At 39.9% G+C, this 18,205-nt stretch overlaps 1 protein-coding gene across 3 annotated transcripts; it reads left to right on the top strand.

Annotated features, from left to right (window-relative positions):
• Positions 1 to 7,586: 7,586 nt before the first annotated feature.
• tekt3 (tektin 3) lies at positions 7,587 to 17,273 on the top strand. 3 transcript variants are annotated; one of them, XR_014893530.1, is made up of 9 exons: positions 7,587 to 7,779; positions 7,995 to 8,601; positions 9,231 to 9,314; positions 9,424 to 9,494; positions 9,586 to 9,729; positions 11,554 to 11,776; positions 12,620 to 12,774; positions 14,387 to 14,681; positions 17,046 to 17,273. XR_014893530.1 is itself a non-coding variant. In XM_085283428.1 (8 exons), exons 2-8 carry the CDS (start codon positions 8,035 to 8,037, stop codon positions 14,601 to 14,603), a joined length of 1,461 nt encoding a protein of 486 aa, XP_085139554.1. In that variant the 5' UTR covers positions 7,587 to 7,779; positions 7,995 to 8,034; the 3' UTR covers positions 14,604 to 15,511. The 3 variants fall into 3 exon arrangements, 1 of the variants encoding a protein (XP_085139554.1); XR_014893531.1 differs by having other exon boundaries at positions 14,387 to 14,655; XM_085283428.1 differs by lacking the exon at positions 17,046 to 17,273 and having other exon boundaries at positions 14,387 to 15,511.
• The last annotated feature ends 932 nt before the right edge of the window (positions 17,274 to 18,205 follow it).

The raw sequence follows: 18,205 nt of genomic DNA on the forward strand, positions 1-18,205 counted from the left end.
CTTTGTCTCCTACTGAGGTAATTGTGCATTCCCAGCTGCTGCATGCTATCCTCTGTACACACAAGATGAGGGCATATAATTGCCACAGATCCACGAGAGCCAGCAGAGGGCTAACTCACAGCTCTGGGTACTCCTCACGTGGCACATACACCTGACATGGCATCATGTGATGTACACATACTAAAAGAACATCATAATCAAAGTAAGAATGGACTCTAATGGTAGGGGCTAAATATGATACTCAGGGATTTGACAGAGGCTGAAGAAGTGTCCACTTGGAATTCCACTGAGACATTTTTACAGTTCAGCTCTGTGTGCGCTGCCAGAATTGAGAACCATATGGCCATAATTTTCACATGCCTACGCCACTTATAATATCTTGACACCTCTACTGAATGACTGTCATACCAGTGACCCACAGTTTGTCTCTGACACAACCTACAGCGCATCCCAGGGCCCCGAACAAGGTGGGAAAGGCAAAATCTTGTCTAGCAAAATGAAAAGTTCCCACTGCCTCTATTTATGAGACCGTTACGCTGCCAGAAAAGATAAATGAAATTCTCTCAAGTTTGCTGAACATGTTAACAATAGCGGCATTCTACTTCAGTCCAAATTTGGGAAAGAGAGAACAATTTGAAAGCTTGTGAGGAGCTGTCAACCACATGCCTTCGGCATTTTAGACAGAGGGGGAGGGCGCAGAGGTTGGAAAATGCCTCTGAACAAAAAAGCCATGGTTTTAAATGCCTTTCTCCGCCTTGTACTGGTAAATCTGAATCTTCCTTGGCCTTTTGTTTGGCCAGTGTAAGCTGTTAGAAAAGAATTCAGACAGGGTTTGTGCAAAAAAACCCAGTAATCTATGGTCAAGCGTGTGATGCTGGCATGGTTGCATGGTGCTTGAATTGATACTGGCACTATAGTGTGCTCAAGTGAGTAGAACTGATTAAAAAGACCACTTGTCAGGTAAATTTCCATGAAGTACACAGTTTAGAAACAACAGAACAGCTGATTACAATATGAACCATGCTTCTGCTCTAATTCTGATTAGACAATCTAAATGCTACCAAAGATGCGTTACAGTACTGTGTGCACCTCACATGAAAACATGCCTTTGAAATCAATCTGATATCTTGCTGGATGCACTTTGACCTTTGGCAGCACTCAAAGACAATGTAAGACAAGGGGGAGTCGGGGCTTTGTACGTGCTGGATGTGTGTGTTTTACATACCTCATATCTCTACTGTTTACGGTACACATACTTGCAAGATTAAAACTGAGTCACTGGAGCATCTTTTTATTAGGTAATGAAAAGGCTGCAGTTTAAAGAGGATGTTTAAAGGAATGAATAAGCTTAGGGGAGTGTTTTAAAAACCATGTGGATGAGAAGGAATTCCAAAGTTTGTTTCAGTAAAGCTATAAACTGTTTCACCTGTTTCAGCTCTCATACTGTGCTTGCGTTTGTAAATTCTGAACTTTATAGAAGAAAAGAAGAAAAGAGCAAAAGCTTAAGGAGGACATGTATGGCCAAGAAGAATATGGGGTCAGTCTGTCTTCAGTTCCACTTGTACAGGTATCTCCTCTTGGAGACAACGGTGTCTGTAAGGCGGCAGATTGTACAACAGAAATGACACAGTCACAGAGTCCAGCTGGACTCTGGACCCAGTCGCTCTTCCAACTCTTGTTCTCATGCTGCCAAGGCACAGTGCACAAGTCTCCCATATGCAATGACAGACACCTCTTTGTGTGAGACGACAGACTTTGAGTGATTATAAAAAAGGATAGCTCGAGAACTGCGATAAATGGAACATTTATTATGAGGGATGAATGGAAAAAGGGAGGCAGTGTGACACGGCAGAGGAAAATAATCTAAATGCAACTGGAATTATACTTCCTAAATTCCCTTTTCCCTTTCCTAGCTTTTGGTATTGAATACAGTTTACACATCAGTTAGCCACATGCCTCATTTCACACCTACGCCCCTAAATGGCACTAGCCCGTGGAATGCAGGGTTCTTTGTTCATGATTAAGGTCTACATATTGCTATGACCATTACGTGCATGATAATGAGTCACTGTGTAACCATCTCAAGTTTCTATCATTCATTTTTTCTTCCTGTCTTGCCAAGCTGCAGTTTCCCTAATTTGGGGTAGAGGGCTGAGTGTGAGATTAAAACACACACGCCCAGTCTGAATAATTCAACTCCTGAGTCAGCATGGAAACATTAGACTTCATTCCTCTTCTTAACCATGTAACCAAAAAAACAACTAGAATTACAACCACCAGTCTAACTGTAACCTTATAGAACAGTGGTGACCAATTCACAGAGTGCTGAACTGCTTAAAAAACATATCACCAGTAAAGGTGCATTGCTGTCCTGCAGGTAATGAAAAGTCAAGGAGCTTCACATAAGAAAATCTTAAAGACTGGCTTTGTGTTTTAAAAAGTACACATAAACAGTGCAAAGACTTTAGCATCTACAGCATTAGCACTAAGCTAAAAATACTTCCTCTACATAAATGGCACAGATCTTAATGTTTTGATGTGACAGACAGAGGGGCTGCTTAGTGTTTCCTCTCCAGGCCTCCCCTCGTCTGTCCTTTCCTGCCCTGGCCTGCCCTCTCCTCCGCTCTGCTGAATGCCACACAGTGGCTCCAGTGGAATGTGATGACCACGGATTGAACAAAGCCCTCCATTCATGGCCCCTCGTCCCACTCTGGAAGTTTGCAACTGGGAGCCTTGATCACAGAGTGGGGGATGGCTAGAGTCCATCCACCCCTTGCCCATCCTGTCAGACACACATTGCCCTTCCCTGTACCACCATATGATAGCCAGCCACCACGCAAACCAAATCCATCCATTGCATTTAATTTTCTTTATTTGCAACATTAATTAAAGTAGATAGATATCACTCACAATGAAAACGCTCAAATGCATACTAGGGTACATGTAACCCTCTTAACTTCATCTTTTAAACAGTTAAAAACAAAAGCAGCTTGCAACGTTTCTGCTACAAGTGTTTTATGTGATGTCCTTTTATGACAATGAATAATTATCTGTGCACTTTGGAAAGAAAGCAGATGGCAACAAGTGCAATTCATTTTGTGCCAACCACTAACAGCCATAATGCCTAATGATGATAGATCAGTATTTCCCATCTTAGAATGGGTTGGGTATAAAATAATGTCAACTTTAATGCTTTTTTTTTGTTACCCAGGACACAAAAATATCTGTTGCCTGGATGTCTGTGCATCTCTGCTTCCTCTGTCTGAGTATCTAATACAATATCCATCTGCCTGCTTTATGGCGAGGACATAGAATGCTCTTTGCTTCAGACAGTTGCAGACATCAGACTGCAGATACAGTAGAAAGTTGCCATGCAACTCCACACAAACATGCACATGGCAAAGAAGCATCTTAATAGGTTTGCATTGCTATGCAACATTTAGCGTACTGAATAAGCTTCACAGATATAGTACAAAATGTACAATAGTATACACAATAGGCATAAATGACACCCTGTCAATATAATATAGAGCACCGTTATTTAGTGTAAAGAATAAAAAAAAACAATTCACAAGCTTCAGTAACAACCTTCTATAATACTGTAATAAGATCACGTTCATATTTTATAAGTACATAATACACAAACAGACACACACACTGCAAAATTATATCACCATCTTTGTACTTTGACAAGATAAAAACAACATGAAACATGCAAAAACTTCAAAACATGATAAGTGGAATAAAAAAAATAAAACTTAATACACTTACATCTAACATACATCTAAATAATACTGACCAAATAATACTGACCACTTGGCAGCATCACATAAAAAAGGGACTATCAAATCTACTAAAAGCCAACTTGAACTCTGTTTTAAGAAGGCCTAGAAATTTTGTTAATATCACTGAAGATATTGGAGACAGGGTGTATTTTCAGGTTTTCAGATTGCAACCATGATTTTTTACATTTATTTGGGTTATATTTGTATAGAATAGTCACAGTAATGATTATCTTGGGGTGCTGAGATGAAAGAATAGCATAGAAACTAAATTAAATTGCAATCAGAGGCTGGATTTCATCTATAGATTTAAAAATTTGTTACATTTTTGACCCACCACTACAAGGAACTGCTTTGACCCCTCAGGTTATAAGAGCCTAAATAATCAACTTCACTCAACATCATGATACCACTGTTACCAAAGAAGACAAACTGGAGGACTCACAATATAGAAGTACAAGGATGAATGTGTATTATGGCTATTAGAAGAAATCATTAGAACACACAGAAACACTTCCTTGGGTGACTACTGACAATCTGTGATAAGCTCAGGAGGCTCCTGTGATTTTCCCACCTGGATGCTCCATTACCACAGTGGGGGATCTCTAATATTGTCATTAGATTTAATGGTTCATTACATCTTCTGTATTGTTCTCCAGGTGTGGCCGCCCTCCTCGTAGAAGGATCCATCTAGAATTCATGAGAGGAAACTGATGCCAGTATAATGGCCTGCATAGTCGGGCATAAAGACAGCTACAAGTCTAGTTTATCTGTTTGACCCAGCAGTCAGGAGTGTAAGCAAATCACAGGAAAGCACCTCATATCAATCTTGCCAATAGAGGAAGCTGTGGTACAACCAGAGGCTTGGACAATTGCCAGGTTGACATCAAAATAGGTGTGGTTTGAAGAAGTGAAAGCACTAGGGGCCCAGGGAGGGAACAGGGAACCTGTTTGTTTTTTTTGTTTTTTTTTACTAATTAGGAATGTTTAGAAAACACACCTGACCTCCTCACGTCGTCTATTCTTACCCAATCAAGAGAAGGTCAGTGGTGGAAAGGAAAGGACACGACCTTAAGGGATTGTGTGTGGTGAAAGGGGTGTGTTGCTACATATAGTAAGAAAATAAGAGAACTATCACCAAGTTTGTTTGTTTGATATTTCTCTGTGCAAAGTTTAAAAAGTGCCGCAATTATCCGCTCTGGTTGTGAACAGATTATAACAATGCTACAGCATCCTAACTTTGCAGGACATAGTTACAAAATGTCTCAGATGTGCAGTTGGTTGTGGTTGTCCACACTCAAGCAGAAGGATCAAGTTCTTATTTTGTATCTCCAGCTATTTTGGTTGTCGGGTGTTTGAAGGAGGACACTGGTATCTGCACAGCTTATTAAAACCGATCTCTGAATTCGGAGCACCGGAGCATTGTATGTCTTCCAGTATTAATGTTGCAAAAGAAATAATATCAAAGTACATGTCTACATGTGTGAAGCAGTGAACGCTGACTGCAGGTTCAGTGTATTTTTCTACCTGTCCAGTCCAATTTGACAATTCACTGCCACTTTCATTGCAGCCAAAATGAGAAAAATTCAAGGCTTGGACACCTCTGCCAAACCACAGAACATAAATTAAAAAAATTATGACACTATAATTTTCCTGCTTGTCATTTTTTCCCCACAGCAATATAGCTTGACTGCTAAATGGCTACTACTATATACCACATAAGAAAAGGAAACTATTTCTTAAAACTTCATACTATGACTCAATTTAGAAGCTCTGTTTTATTAATGGTTTTATACTGCTGAAGATTACAGCCTTCAGTTCTGTATCACTGTACTCTAAGCGGAGTAGACAGCACACTTGCTCCCTCAGACATTTCTACTGTGCAGTAATTAACAACATGCTCTCATGGGCCACATGGCAGGAGTATATATAGGCCCCTCTTACATTGCCTTCATGTTCAGAGGCCAGTGGGGAGCTTCACTAGGAATCGCTTTTCCAGGGGACACTTGCAGTTCTATCCAGGGGAGGAATTTCAAACGCAGGCGCGCTTTTCGTGCTTTTCTGGGATGTATTTATAGTGGATGAGGTCAGGGCAGTAGAAGCGTGTGGGATGGCCTTCTTCAACCTAGCCATGTTAAGTGATGCCGCAGGCTGCAGGGGTGGAGCAATGGTGCGCCATTCCATTCTAAATCTAAACCTGTATGTTTATGACAATAGTAGCTGAGCACGGGCTGCAAAACTGCACGTGGTGGCCACCAAGACCTTTCCAGTTATAAAGTGGGCAGGTCTTGGAGGAGGTTCCAGGGCAGGACATATAAACCTGCAAGCCAATCACAAATTCTTCATTAATGAGTTTGAGATTTCATTATGTGATCTCTAAAGTGGGGTTTGATGGATTTGTTTGTTTTTTTACTTAAAGAAAAACATGTCAAAAAAAATTTGTTCCCAAAAAACAAATATTAATTAAGCTTGTCAGTACAGTACACCTTAAATACCTGAGTACATAGATCAAATTCAGACTGGACCCTACTTGGGGAGTTACACTAATTTACTTCCAGATTGTAAGGGTACTAACTTCTTTCATGTAATGAGGATAAGCTAACTAAATGATTGCTGCTACAACAGTATTTAACACAGCATTCATACATAAAGGGACAGCAATATAGATGTTATTCTCTACAAACATGGAGTTAGAAAACATTCTGTGCTTGAGTCCTACATTATGAGTGTGTAAGTGTCAGTAAGATGGAAAGCTGATCTCACTGAAAGTTGCTGGTTAAGTATTATCATACAGCCAGGGAGGATGAGAAAGCTCTCTTTACCCGCCATAAACTCTGCCAAGTAAAGTTTTAAAATTATTACAACATTAAATAATTAGCAGTAGATTAAATAACATGGTGGTTGGAAAGACCCCAAAATAATCTCATTCAAAGATTTTGTTCAGATCACACTTCTATTGTTAAGACAGAGCTAAATAAATCCTGGTTCCACCTTTCCTTGTCCCTGTGGAAACCAGGCTATCATCTGTCCAGCCCTACCCCCTCAGAACAAATTAATGTAAACGATACTCATTTCCAATGGTAGGTAACACAACACAGATTATTATTCTGTGCTACAGGGGTTTGTGTGGACTCTTCCTGCGGCATGAATCATTAAACAAGTAACTGCAATCAATACAGACAGCTTGGTTCTCAGGGTGACGGTGAGCTAATGTGTGCATGCATGGAGACCAACTGAAGTTGACTGCTTTAAAAACAAAGCTCCGATTGCTTCCCTTCTATCGAGGATTTTAATGACAAATGGCTTGATTAAGCTACAGAAAGTAATCGATCATCCGTAAATAAATTCTTTAAAAACTGATTGGGGTGTATTTTGAATGTTTATCTTGTTTAATGAAGAAAGAAGAGAACAGGCAGAATGTGGAGAGCTGTAAGTTATCAGTGAATTAAAAAAAAAAAATCACAGTTCATGGTGCTGAGGGTTTATAATATAGGCATCTATTTGCTGTGTTGTTTTCACTGCATTTTACTTTTCCACTTTAACTGTGTTCCTGATAAGCTGTGCCTGTATTGGTTGAAAAGTGGACTGGAACTTTGTAAAGTCACAGGAGGTCAGTAGGATTTTATAAAGAAATCTAATAAGAAGAAACATTACAAACACCAAAGTTACATCTGTCCTGTGGACACATTTTGTAACACTGGTGCATTTACTAGTCCAAAGAAAAGCACCTGGTCACTATTAATCTGAAAATCCTTGGCACAGTGTTGCAGTAACCCATGGCAACTGCTTCTGTGTCAACAGAAATCTTGAACAAGGCCAGCTGCTGCTGTCCAGGACTGTGCAACACCATTGGTTGGCTGAATGAATGACTTGCTAACTTTTCTATTATGCATGCCAGTTTACCTTTAGTGCGTTCTTGAGCTCATTCTCAGGTAAACAGAGCTGAGAGGCAGCTGGTCACAAGACACTGTCGAGCAACTGACAAGCGTTCATCTTGGTAAGGCAGTTCTTTGTCTACTTTGATGCTTCACCTTAGTTCTGATTTTATTTTCCACCTTCTTACTCTAATGAGCCATCTAAACACGTTTTCTTTGTATACTTAACCAACCTACAGAGTTTGTAAACTGCTTTAAATGTCTGATCCAGGTAGCTAATATGAATATGTAAAATATTCAAATCAGTTTGAGAACTTTTTTCTTTACTTTGACTCAGGACCAGTAGTACCACTTTGAACCCTTGCAGGCTTCGAAAAATGGAGTTGATTGGATCCACTCTGACAGCAACATACGCTCGGCCAAAAAGCAGCCACTTTCTCCCTGCCATCTCCACTATGGCATCCAGCTATCGAAACCCCCAGGCAGCCCTGGTCATGAATCCCAATGCCAGTCTGTGGAGGACAAACAGCTATTACAAGAGCAACAGCACTATCCCATCCCCTTCCATACAACGAGAGAATTTAGATTTGGTTCGTGCCAAGACGGTGTTGTACCCATCCAACAGGAGTGCGCTGACCACCCGCTACACTCCAGATGACTGGTACAAGTCCAACCACAACAACTACAGGGAATCCGAGTCTTCCCGGAAAAGCGCAGAGAGACTAAGAAGAGACACCATCAGGCTGATGCAGGATAAAGAGCAACTTACCAGACGAACCCAGGAGAATACCAGCAAGAACATAGGAGAAAGGCTCAATGACATTGTCTTTTGGAGGTCTGAGCTGAGCCATGAGATCGACAACATGGTGACAGAGATAGCAGCTCTTAATGAGGTCAAAAGGAGGCTAGAGAGAGCCTTGGCAGAGACTGAAGGGCCCCTTCAGGTGAGGCTGGAAGGAATATGTTTCAATGAGCTACTTTGAATTTTTTTTTCACGGATGCACACTAATTTTGAGTGATATTATTTGAACATTTAGCTTGATATTTTTTATTTGTTTGAGAGAAAACATGACATAACACTGGTCATACTAAGACTGAGTGCACGCATATTATCAATCATCCATATTATGCCAGTTTTAAAGCAGTCGTCTGTTTGGTTGTAGAGACAGTTTTTGCATGATCCCTTGCAACCCTTCAAAATGACGGTGCTTTCACTGGGTCAGTCCCATAAATAGGTCATCCTAGTGCCCTGTTCGAATGACCATAGTCCCCCTGAGAGAGTTAACTTGATCTGGCTTTATATCTGATGACAGGGACACCTTTCTAGACCAATATCATGTAGCATGAGACTTTCTTAGAGACTTCTCCAGGTGACTGAAATTGGAGTATGATCCAAACATGTTGCAGAACTTAGTATATGCACACCTTGATATTGATATAAATTGTGTTTTTCTTTACAATCATATTATAACCCCATCTTTTGGAGTGTCACAATCACTGTTAAATAAAGAAAATGTTCTTTATGGATTTACCATTGCATCTTGCTTTAGTCAAAATAAAATTTTGCTAACAGGTGTCTCAAGAGTGTCTGTACCACAGAGAGCGGCGGATGTCCATTGACCTGGTACACGATGACGTAGAGAAAGACCTCATAAAGGTAAAATGAAAGATCAGTGTGGTTATATATATATATTTGGGACTCATGAGACCAATATTACTGCAGAAATAAGAAAGTTGTTATATTCTTTCTACCTGTGCTAAAAAAGGAGGTAGAAGTTATAAAGTCATGTCAGGAAAGGATGAGGCGACATCTGGACAGAGCCATTGCTCAGCTAGCGTAAGTCTGACAATCTGACTAAGACTGCAGTTTGACATGTGCTCAATTTATAAAAGTTTTCATTTCTGTTTTACGTTATGTGATTCATTAGGTCAAACCGAGCAGCTCAACATGAGTTGGAACGAGATCTGAGTGACAAACTGACAGCGCAGAGGATAGATCAAAGGTGTCACCATTTAAGGAACACATCGGATGGTATTGGCTATTACAGAGGAATTGACAGACTAGACCCTTCGTGAGTATAATTATATATTTGAATATCTGAATGATTCAATTATATTAGATGAAATACTTGATATTGCTGTCCAGAATTTGTTTACGCTTGCATGAAATGATAAATTGTTGTGTCCAGATAAATATATAAAAATGTTAAGCAGTCTTGAAGCATTACTGTATATTGGTGATTTGTTGCAAGTGAGATGTAAATATTTTATCAGGCGATTAAAAGTTAATAGTAATGCCAGGAACATAGTGAAGCTGCACTTACGCACACCAGGGCTACGATATACACTCACTGGTTACTTTATATGGTGCACCTTGCTTTTGCCTTCCAAACTACCTTAATTTGTAGTGCTATTGATTCAACGTGGTGCTTCCAACACACTGAGATCATATTGGATTGACATCTGGTGAGTCTGGAGGCCATTGTTGTGTTCAAGAAACTAGGCTGAGGTGATCGGAGTTTTGTGACATGTGTTATACTGCTGGCAGTATAGACTGACACTCTGTGGACACGGCCAGCAACAATGCTCAGGTAGGCGGTGGTGTTTAACTCAGTTGGTATTAAAGGGCCTCAAAGTGTGGCAAGAAACCAAAACACCATCACCATCAAACTGTTGATATAAGGTAGAAAGGATAAATGCTTTCATATTTTCAAATTCTCACCGTACCATCATGCAGGAGAAGCCAGTTTTCCAGTCTTCTATTGCCCACTTTCAGTGAGACTCTGAGAATGGTAGCCTCAGGTTCCTGTTATTAGCTAACAGGATGGCACCCAGTGTGGTCTTTTGCTGCTGTGGCCCATCTGCTTCAAGGTTCCACATGTCAAGTATTCAGAGATGCTCTTCTGCACACTGTGGTTATAATGCATTATTATTTGAATGAACTTCCTATCAACTTGATGCAGTCTGGCCATTATTCGTGGACCACTGACACTAACAAGGCATTTTCATCTACAAAACTGCCACTCGCTGGATATTTTCTCTTTCACATGTAATTCTCTGGAATTTCTAGAGTTGGTTGTGCGGAAACATCCGAGTAGATCAGCCCATCCGGCACCAACAACCACACCATGTTCAAAGTCACTTAAATCACCTTTGTTTTCCATTTTGATGCTCGGTTTAAACTTTAGCAGATCATCTTGAAAATGTCTACATTCCTAAATGTACTGAGTTCCCACCATGTGATTGGCTGATTCGTTTTTTGTAACCAGCAATTGAGCAGCACCTAGTAAAGTGGCCAGTGAGTGTAAATGATGACTATAAGTGTCAGCTTTACCATGTTCACCATCTCCCGTTTGAATACTAGCAATTGCTAAAACAAACAAACAAAAACTTTATACAATTTTCCATAATTGTCATTCCCAATAAACATTTAAGTAACCACAACTATTGCAACCTAACGGGGACATGAATGCATGTACCTAAGACTTCAGGGTAAATCTAATGTCTAACTGTACAGTTATACTACAAAAAACCCAAACCATCATATTGTGTTCTTTATACTAGCTCACTTCATTTTTGTACCAGTTTTGATGCATTTTAAGCATTTAGGTTGAAAAGTTTTTCACTAAGAATGGTACCTGAAAGTTTACTAATCATAGTAATTCTTTGTAATAGACTTACTATATAATCTGGTTTATTATGATGGGCCCTTGAAGGTTTTCGTTTGCTAACAAGCCCCTGCCTCTCAAAAGTTTAAGAACAATAACAATGAAATTTGGCTAAAATAGCTAAAAAGTTTTGTGATATCTGAAAAACTCTTTTCCAAATGCATCATGTTCAAAACCAGTGGGAGTGTTGGAACATACTGTAAATGCATCTAACTGTTTCTCTGTCAGAATCTCTCTGCCTGACTCGTGGTCCAAGTTTACAGATGACAACATCCTGCATTCCCAAAGTGAGCGAGCTGCCTCCCACAAGCTCAGGGATGAGATAGAAATCCTGCTGAACGCCACTTCCAATGAAATGTGGAACCAGTTCAACAATGTCAACGTAGCCTTCACCAACCGCATATCAGAAACCGGTGATGCCAAGAACAGCTTGCAAACACACCTGGCTAAGGTCATCACCTTTTCTGCATGGTTTATTTCATAAAAGACAATAATATCTTGATAAGGTTATGTAACGGGGACATTTTTTTTATCACTGTATTTTAATCGTAGTGTAATGAATTACAGCCTGTTCCTAATTTTATTCTTATGTTGGACTTCGTTCTTGATTATTTCACAATGTGAAATAGATTATTAAGAAAAGTGGTTTCAGAGGCAATCACATGGTTTTATTTTAGGAAAAAAAAAGAAAAAAATCCATTCCTTTTTTCTTATTGAGTATTTAACTACATTTGCCACTTATTAGGAAGAGATCATGTATCTGTACAATCCTTTTCCCCGCTTCTTTCTAAAACTCTCTATCTCCTTCAGCTGTGCAGATTTGCCCTCTATGGTGGATTATATGGATTATATTTGCAAAACATCCCTGTCAAAGGAGAGGAGCTGTAGTAGTTTGTTCATTGCTTGTGTCACATTCTGCACTTTATCCCATTGATTTCAGGTTGCCATCGAGAGCTGCTGGATAGTTCGAACACTGACAGGAGTGATATGAAGCACAAGGTCTTCAATAAACCTCACTCACTGTTAGCTGTAAAAAGTAGCGATTGGCTGAAATGAAATTATTTCAGATGAGGTTAGACAGAGCAGGCCACTGTGCATGTGTGTGCCTGTGTTCAGCTGACTCAAAGTCTGCAGCTTTGTACATGATCCTTTTTATTGAGATTCTCACATTTTCCCCTCTTTTGGCTTCGGGTCAGCCTTTCCCTTAATTTCCATGCCTAACTCAGCTATGCTTACATGACTGGAACTCTCAGCGGCTGCATCACAATTTGTTGTCTTTTGTCTTTTCATGCAGACTCTACAAGAGATCTTTCAGACTGAGATGCTAATTGAGTCAATAAAGAAGGCTCTCAGAGATAAAGAGTCCCCATTAAAAGTGGCCCAAACGAGGCTGGAGGAGAGGATCCGCAGACCCAACATAGAGCTCTGCAGGGACAATCCACACCACAGGTAGTTTGTTCCACATTTCCAAATCAGATGTGATTTCAGATGTTATTAGATTGTTCCTCCAGACAAAAAGGTTTTGAGTTTCAGTTACTTGCACTAAGGGTGAATAGAGAAAGAAAATCACCAACCTTCTACATTTGTGCTACAATCAGCAGACACCAGCTGGTCATGGTGAAGGACAAAAAGCTGTCTGGTTTTAGGAGTCAGGAATGGTAAATGGACGGGTTCCCATATGGCGTTTTTCTACTCTGAGTACTCAGAACGCTTTATACACGTTGCCGCATTCACCCATTCACTCCGATTTATACAAGCACTTTTTTCTATGTAAGCACTGTCTAAGGCTACGTTCACACTGCAGGCAAAAGCACATCAAATCCGACTTTTTTGACCCTATGTATGACAGTTTGAACAGCACAAATCCGATATTTTCAAATCCGACCTGGGTCACTTTCGTATGTGGTACTGAATCCGATACATATCTGATGTTTTAGAAAGCGACTGCTGTTTGAATGGTCATGTCGCATTAAATCCGTCTTTTACGTCACTGACACAAGACAGACGCCAATTATCAGCGCCAGAGAAGACATTGTGAACGCTTTCTGGCCATCCAGTGTAGATGTCAGTGAAACTATTGGGAAGACAACGTTGGAGAAACGTGAATATTTTATTTGTACTGTATAATCTGCAGATTCTTACAGAAATCTGCAACTATCCTTTGAAGCACTGCTCCTCTCTAAAACAGCAATAAGGATAAATATTAGGCCATATGTAAATAACAAAATAACTTTATAACTTAAAGCAAAATTGGGAAACGTAAAGTCCGAAACAAGTCTTTATATTAAGGGCCATCAGTCAAACAATACTGTTTGCTCTGGGTCTAAACAGACCGCGTTGTGTATGACGTCGTCTTTTGCACATGCGGGCCGCTTTGAGGGGTCACACTAGAGCGCGTTTGCTGTCACATTTTATTTGTAGTCTGAACAAGCAGACAAAAAAAATCGGATTTGATCAAAAAATCGGAATTGAGCATTAAGACCTGCAGTGTGAACGTAACCTAAGATTCACACACATTCATACTCCAATGGACGTAGGTGACCTGCCTTACCTCCTGAGCCAGAACCACACCTAAGAAGGAAAACTGCTTTCTGGTGGTTGATATAACTAGTAATTATGTGGTAATGCATCTCAGGCTATTTTGCAATGTAGTGTGTGCCTTTTATATGTTACAAATTACTTCAAGGAGTGAAGAAAATTATGCAAATATACCATTTCTCAATCAAGAATCAAATCATTGACAAAGAATGCACTGATTTCCCTGATTTTACCCGGCTGCTATTTGTACTTTTAACTTAATTTTTAACGTCACTTTTAGTTAATCAACCTCATTGAGTGACAAAGTGTAATACCAGTGAATTACTGCCAAAAATGTTTTTTAACTTTGTCATTTGATACATTTTAGAGGGGTTTGGCCTCTCTGTGGTTTAAATGAACAATAATATAAATTATTACCTTTAATTGCAAATCTCACAATGTCATACTTTGGAAAGTTTCCTTAACTTCTTTCCCTATGCTGCAGATTTGACAGTAAGCAGTCTTTCTCTCTCTAATTATTCAGACTTGTGAGTGAGGTGAGAGAGATCGAGGACACTATTCGGAAACTTCAAGAGAGGCTGATGGAGGCCGAGAACACTCTGCAGACTTTGGTGAAGACCAAAGTATCCCTGGAACATGACCTATCTGTCAAAGCCAATTCACTTTTCCTGGACCAGGAGAAGTGCATGAGTATGCGCAAGAGCTTTCCTAGCATGCCCCGTCTGGTGGGCTACACCTAAAACCAAGTCTTAAAAGGAGGACCATTGGAAGACCAATGGAGTTATTGTTTCTGTAGGTTTGGAGTGGTTTAAATGAAGGTGTGGATGACCTAAATGTAAACACGATGACTTTAAAAGCAGATATGCAGCAGTTTATAAAAAGAAATAAGCAAAAGAATCATATGCAAAGGCAAAAACTTGATATCTACAGTTAAATACAATTACACATATGTTATGCTACTAATGTACTAAATGGCAGAAACTTGTGTTCACACTTGCAACCTATATATTAAAACCTTTAACAGAACTATTTACTGTTTCACACTGACATAGAGATTCTTTATGTTGTATATTAACTGGTCATCTTAAAGGAGCCCTGTTTTAACTATGAATAGATTATGCTGATTTTGTTTGTGACTGTGATAGCACCTGAGGAAAAAAAAGGTACTTATACACTACCAATTGGAGCAAGGTATCTTTATGTATTTAAACACTACCTTAGCGACATGCCTTGAGCCAGTGAAGCACAAACAAGGGCATTAGTAGCACGTGACGACAAACCCCAAACAAAAAGCAGAGAGTTATTTGCACAACACAGTGAGTGACCTAACTGTTATCTTGGACGTGGCATGTACGAAACACTTACTTAAGTAAGTCTGGCACTGAGACTGTAAACATACACCTGTAGTTTGGTTAGCTCTCCTGTAGGACCTGAGCCTCATAACGTCTCATCAGTCTCTTTCTGTCACCCGTGTTCGCTGTCCCTCTTGTGCCAGTGTCGGCCTGCTCCTGTGCAAAGATGCTGCCATTTGTATTTGTATCGAGTATCAGTTTCATTTCATTTTGTTGGTATAGCGAATAGCTTTCTGAGCCTAAGCAAACTTTGGACACACAAGATACAAATGCATGCACTGTAAACACTACTATCACAGTCCCTGACTCAACCCTTTGTGCTACTCCACTTCCTGTATAACCTTTGGCCCTACTGAGGAATATAAATGTCGCTTGAATTACCAGTAGTGTAAGAGTTTAACCATTGTTTGTATAGTAGTCACCTACTGTAGAAAACATACCACCAAACCACCTGAGCACGCCAACTGTCTTTGCATCCTCATCATCGTATTACACTTGTCTATGAAGCAGATATGTCTCGAAATCAAAATATGTCTCATTTTAAACGAGTGCCTGCAGACAAAGTAAGTGGAATCTGGAGCCAGACGCTAACTGGATTTGCATACTGGGATGAAACGGAATCAATGTGAAGGCTAAGCCGTAAAGTTAAAGTCTATCTCAGATCTAACTGGGTCTATAAAATCTTTTTAGTGGCTACACCATTAAAGAAAAAAGCACGAAAACATCTGTTTTTTAAGTGGAGAGCAATTTCACCATAAAGATTCCTGGCTGGGAGGGCGGAGTGTTTATAAAGCTCAGCCACCTACTGTATGTGTGCGTAACTTGCACTTTGATTGGGTGTAATCAATCTCAGGGCGATGAGTTGGTTTCCCTTTAGTGCAAACAGGACAATGCTCAGGAGCAATTCAATAAATGGTAAATGGTAAATGGCCTGTATTTGTATAGCGCTTTTCTAGTCCCTAAGGACCCCAAAGCGCTTTACACAACCTGTCATCCACCCATTCACACACACATTCACACACTGGTGATGGCAAGCTACAATGTAGCCACAGCCACCCTGGGGCAATAGCAAAAAGATCTCTGATGTGGTTTCATACATGTATGTGTGTTTAATGGGTGTGTGCAAGCCTGCCTGTGGGCCATCTCCTAAGGCACCGTAGTGCAAAAGAAAGGGACCTTGTTGTCTAGTGCACATCAAAAGACTCCCTGTTTCACCACCTTGCCATTAAATTTATATTGACAGATAGCAAAAAATGAGCACCACCTCCTCCTCTCCTGGATTCTGTCCTTACTACTCTTGCTTTATTCTTCAGAAATACATAATAGTGGCAAAAAGTGGAATGTACATTCACTCTTATGCTGACTTTGAGGTTATGGATCCCTGTCTGTGTGGGACACAAATAGGTCTTTCCATTTGACCTGATCTACCACCCCCACATACCACATTTGGGGAATGTACTCTGGAATTCTTCCTGCAGTCCAAACATATTGGCAGTTTATTTTTAACAGCAGTTCTTGTTATAGATGCCCTATGCCCCATGTTATTATATGTTTCTTACATACCGTCATACCATGCTAAAGAGCTGATCATAGAACACTTGAGACTGTCACTGAGCGTGTTTTACTCCACTGTAATTACAGACCTGGACTGAGAAAGCATCGCTGAAGAAGACAAGTAGTTGACGCCACTAGGAGCTATTTTTTGATATTATGTTATATGTAAAGTAAAAAATAGCTAATTAATACCACATTAGGTCATAAACATGCCATAGGTGCCTTATAAACATTATTACTAACATCCATCCATTTTCTTCTGCTTATCTAATTCAGGGTCATGTTTGGGCTGGAGCCTATCCCACCCCGTTCAGGTCACCGGTCTATCACAAGGCTAACACAGAGAGACAGACAACCATTCACCTTCACGGCCAATTTAGAGTCACCAATAAACTTAACATGCATATCTGTGGAGTGTGAAAGGAAGCCAGAGTACCCAAAGAGAACCTATATAGACATGAAGAGAACATGCAAACGCCACACAGAAAGGCCTCAGCTGGCTGGTGGACCTGAACCCAGAGCCTTCTTGCTGTGCGGTGATGATAAACATTCTGTTTTATCTAGTCTAACAGGTCTTTGTTGTACACCTTGACACATATCCGAACATTTTTAAACATATCTCTCTCTTTGGTAAGTTGCCAAGGTTCCCCTTGCATTAAAAAACAAAGGAAAACTATTCAAAATCATCATATATGATAAGTAGGAAAATACATGCTAACTTTGTTGTCAAAAGTGGAATGGGCCTAAAAAGACAATGTGTTTTTAAGTTGAAAAAACTGTCAACTATAGATATTTCAGAGTCATAACTATTGGAGAATTTAAAGCTAATGTTGTTAGGAGGATGTGTTTTTTGCTGATGCAGCTATGCTGTTAGAAATAACAAATTTCTCACTTCATTTTCATTCATCTCAAACTGCTGGAGAGCGAGTTTGAACTGACAGCTAAACATTCATGGGAACCAGCTCTTCCTGCGGCTTTTGGATCTGTGCCTAAACAATGAGTTTACCCAAGAGGTTATTTGGAAACTCCATTTTGGGGCTGTAAACTTTGTCTTTCAATATAGGCTCAGTCAAAAATGTTATAGTCAGACCGTTCCATTGTTCCATTTGGAACCAGTTTAGGTGTTGTTTAGCTCTCCAAACAGCTTTAAAGACAACCCAAATGCTCATAATTCATAGTCCAACACCTCTGCTAGAATCATTTAAAGACCCATAGATTAACAACACCTTTGTATCTTTACAGCAGATAACGGAAAAGTTTAATCTATCTATAAAAACCCTTTTTTGGTGCCCACAAATTTATAGTCTTATTAATAGAACTAGGAATAAGACCAGCAAAGATCTAACACAGGATCCTTCCTCAAGAAAGCTGAAGAACCGTTCCTAAAGAGTTCTCTTACGAGAAAGCTTGCCTAAGATAGTTCAGACCATATTAAA

This window comes from Mchenga conophoros, linkage group LG8, assembly GCF_057382185.1.
Source record: "Mchenga conophoros isolate Kocher_MC1m ecotype Shallow Benthic linkage group LG8, M_conophoros_male_GT1.1, whole genome shotgun sequence".
NCBI lineage: Eukaryota > Metazoa > Chordata > Actinopteri > Cichliformes > Cichlidae > Mchenga > Mchenga conophoros.

Excerpts from the sequence above, each read along its gene's own strand:
- tekt3 (XM_085283428.1), top strand. The coding sequence starts at position 8,035 with ATGGAGTTGATTGGATCCACTCTGACAGCAACATACGCTCGGCCAAAA. Across the intron at positions 9,315-9,423 it reads TAGAGAAAGACCTCATAAAG|GAGGTAGAAGTTATAAAGTC; the intron begins GTAAAATGAAAG and ends GTGCTAAAAAAG. Across the intron at positions 11,777-12,619 it reads TGCAAACACACCTGGCTAAG|ACTCTACAAGAGATCTTTCA; the intron begins GTCATCACCTTT and ends CTTTTCATGCAG.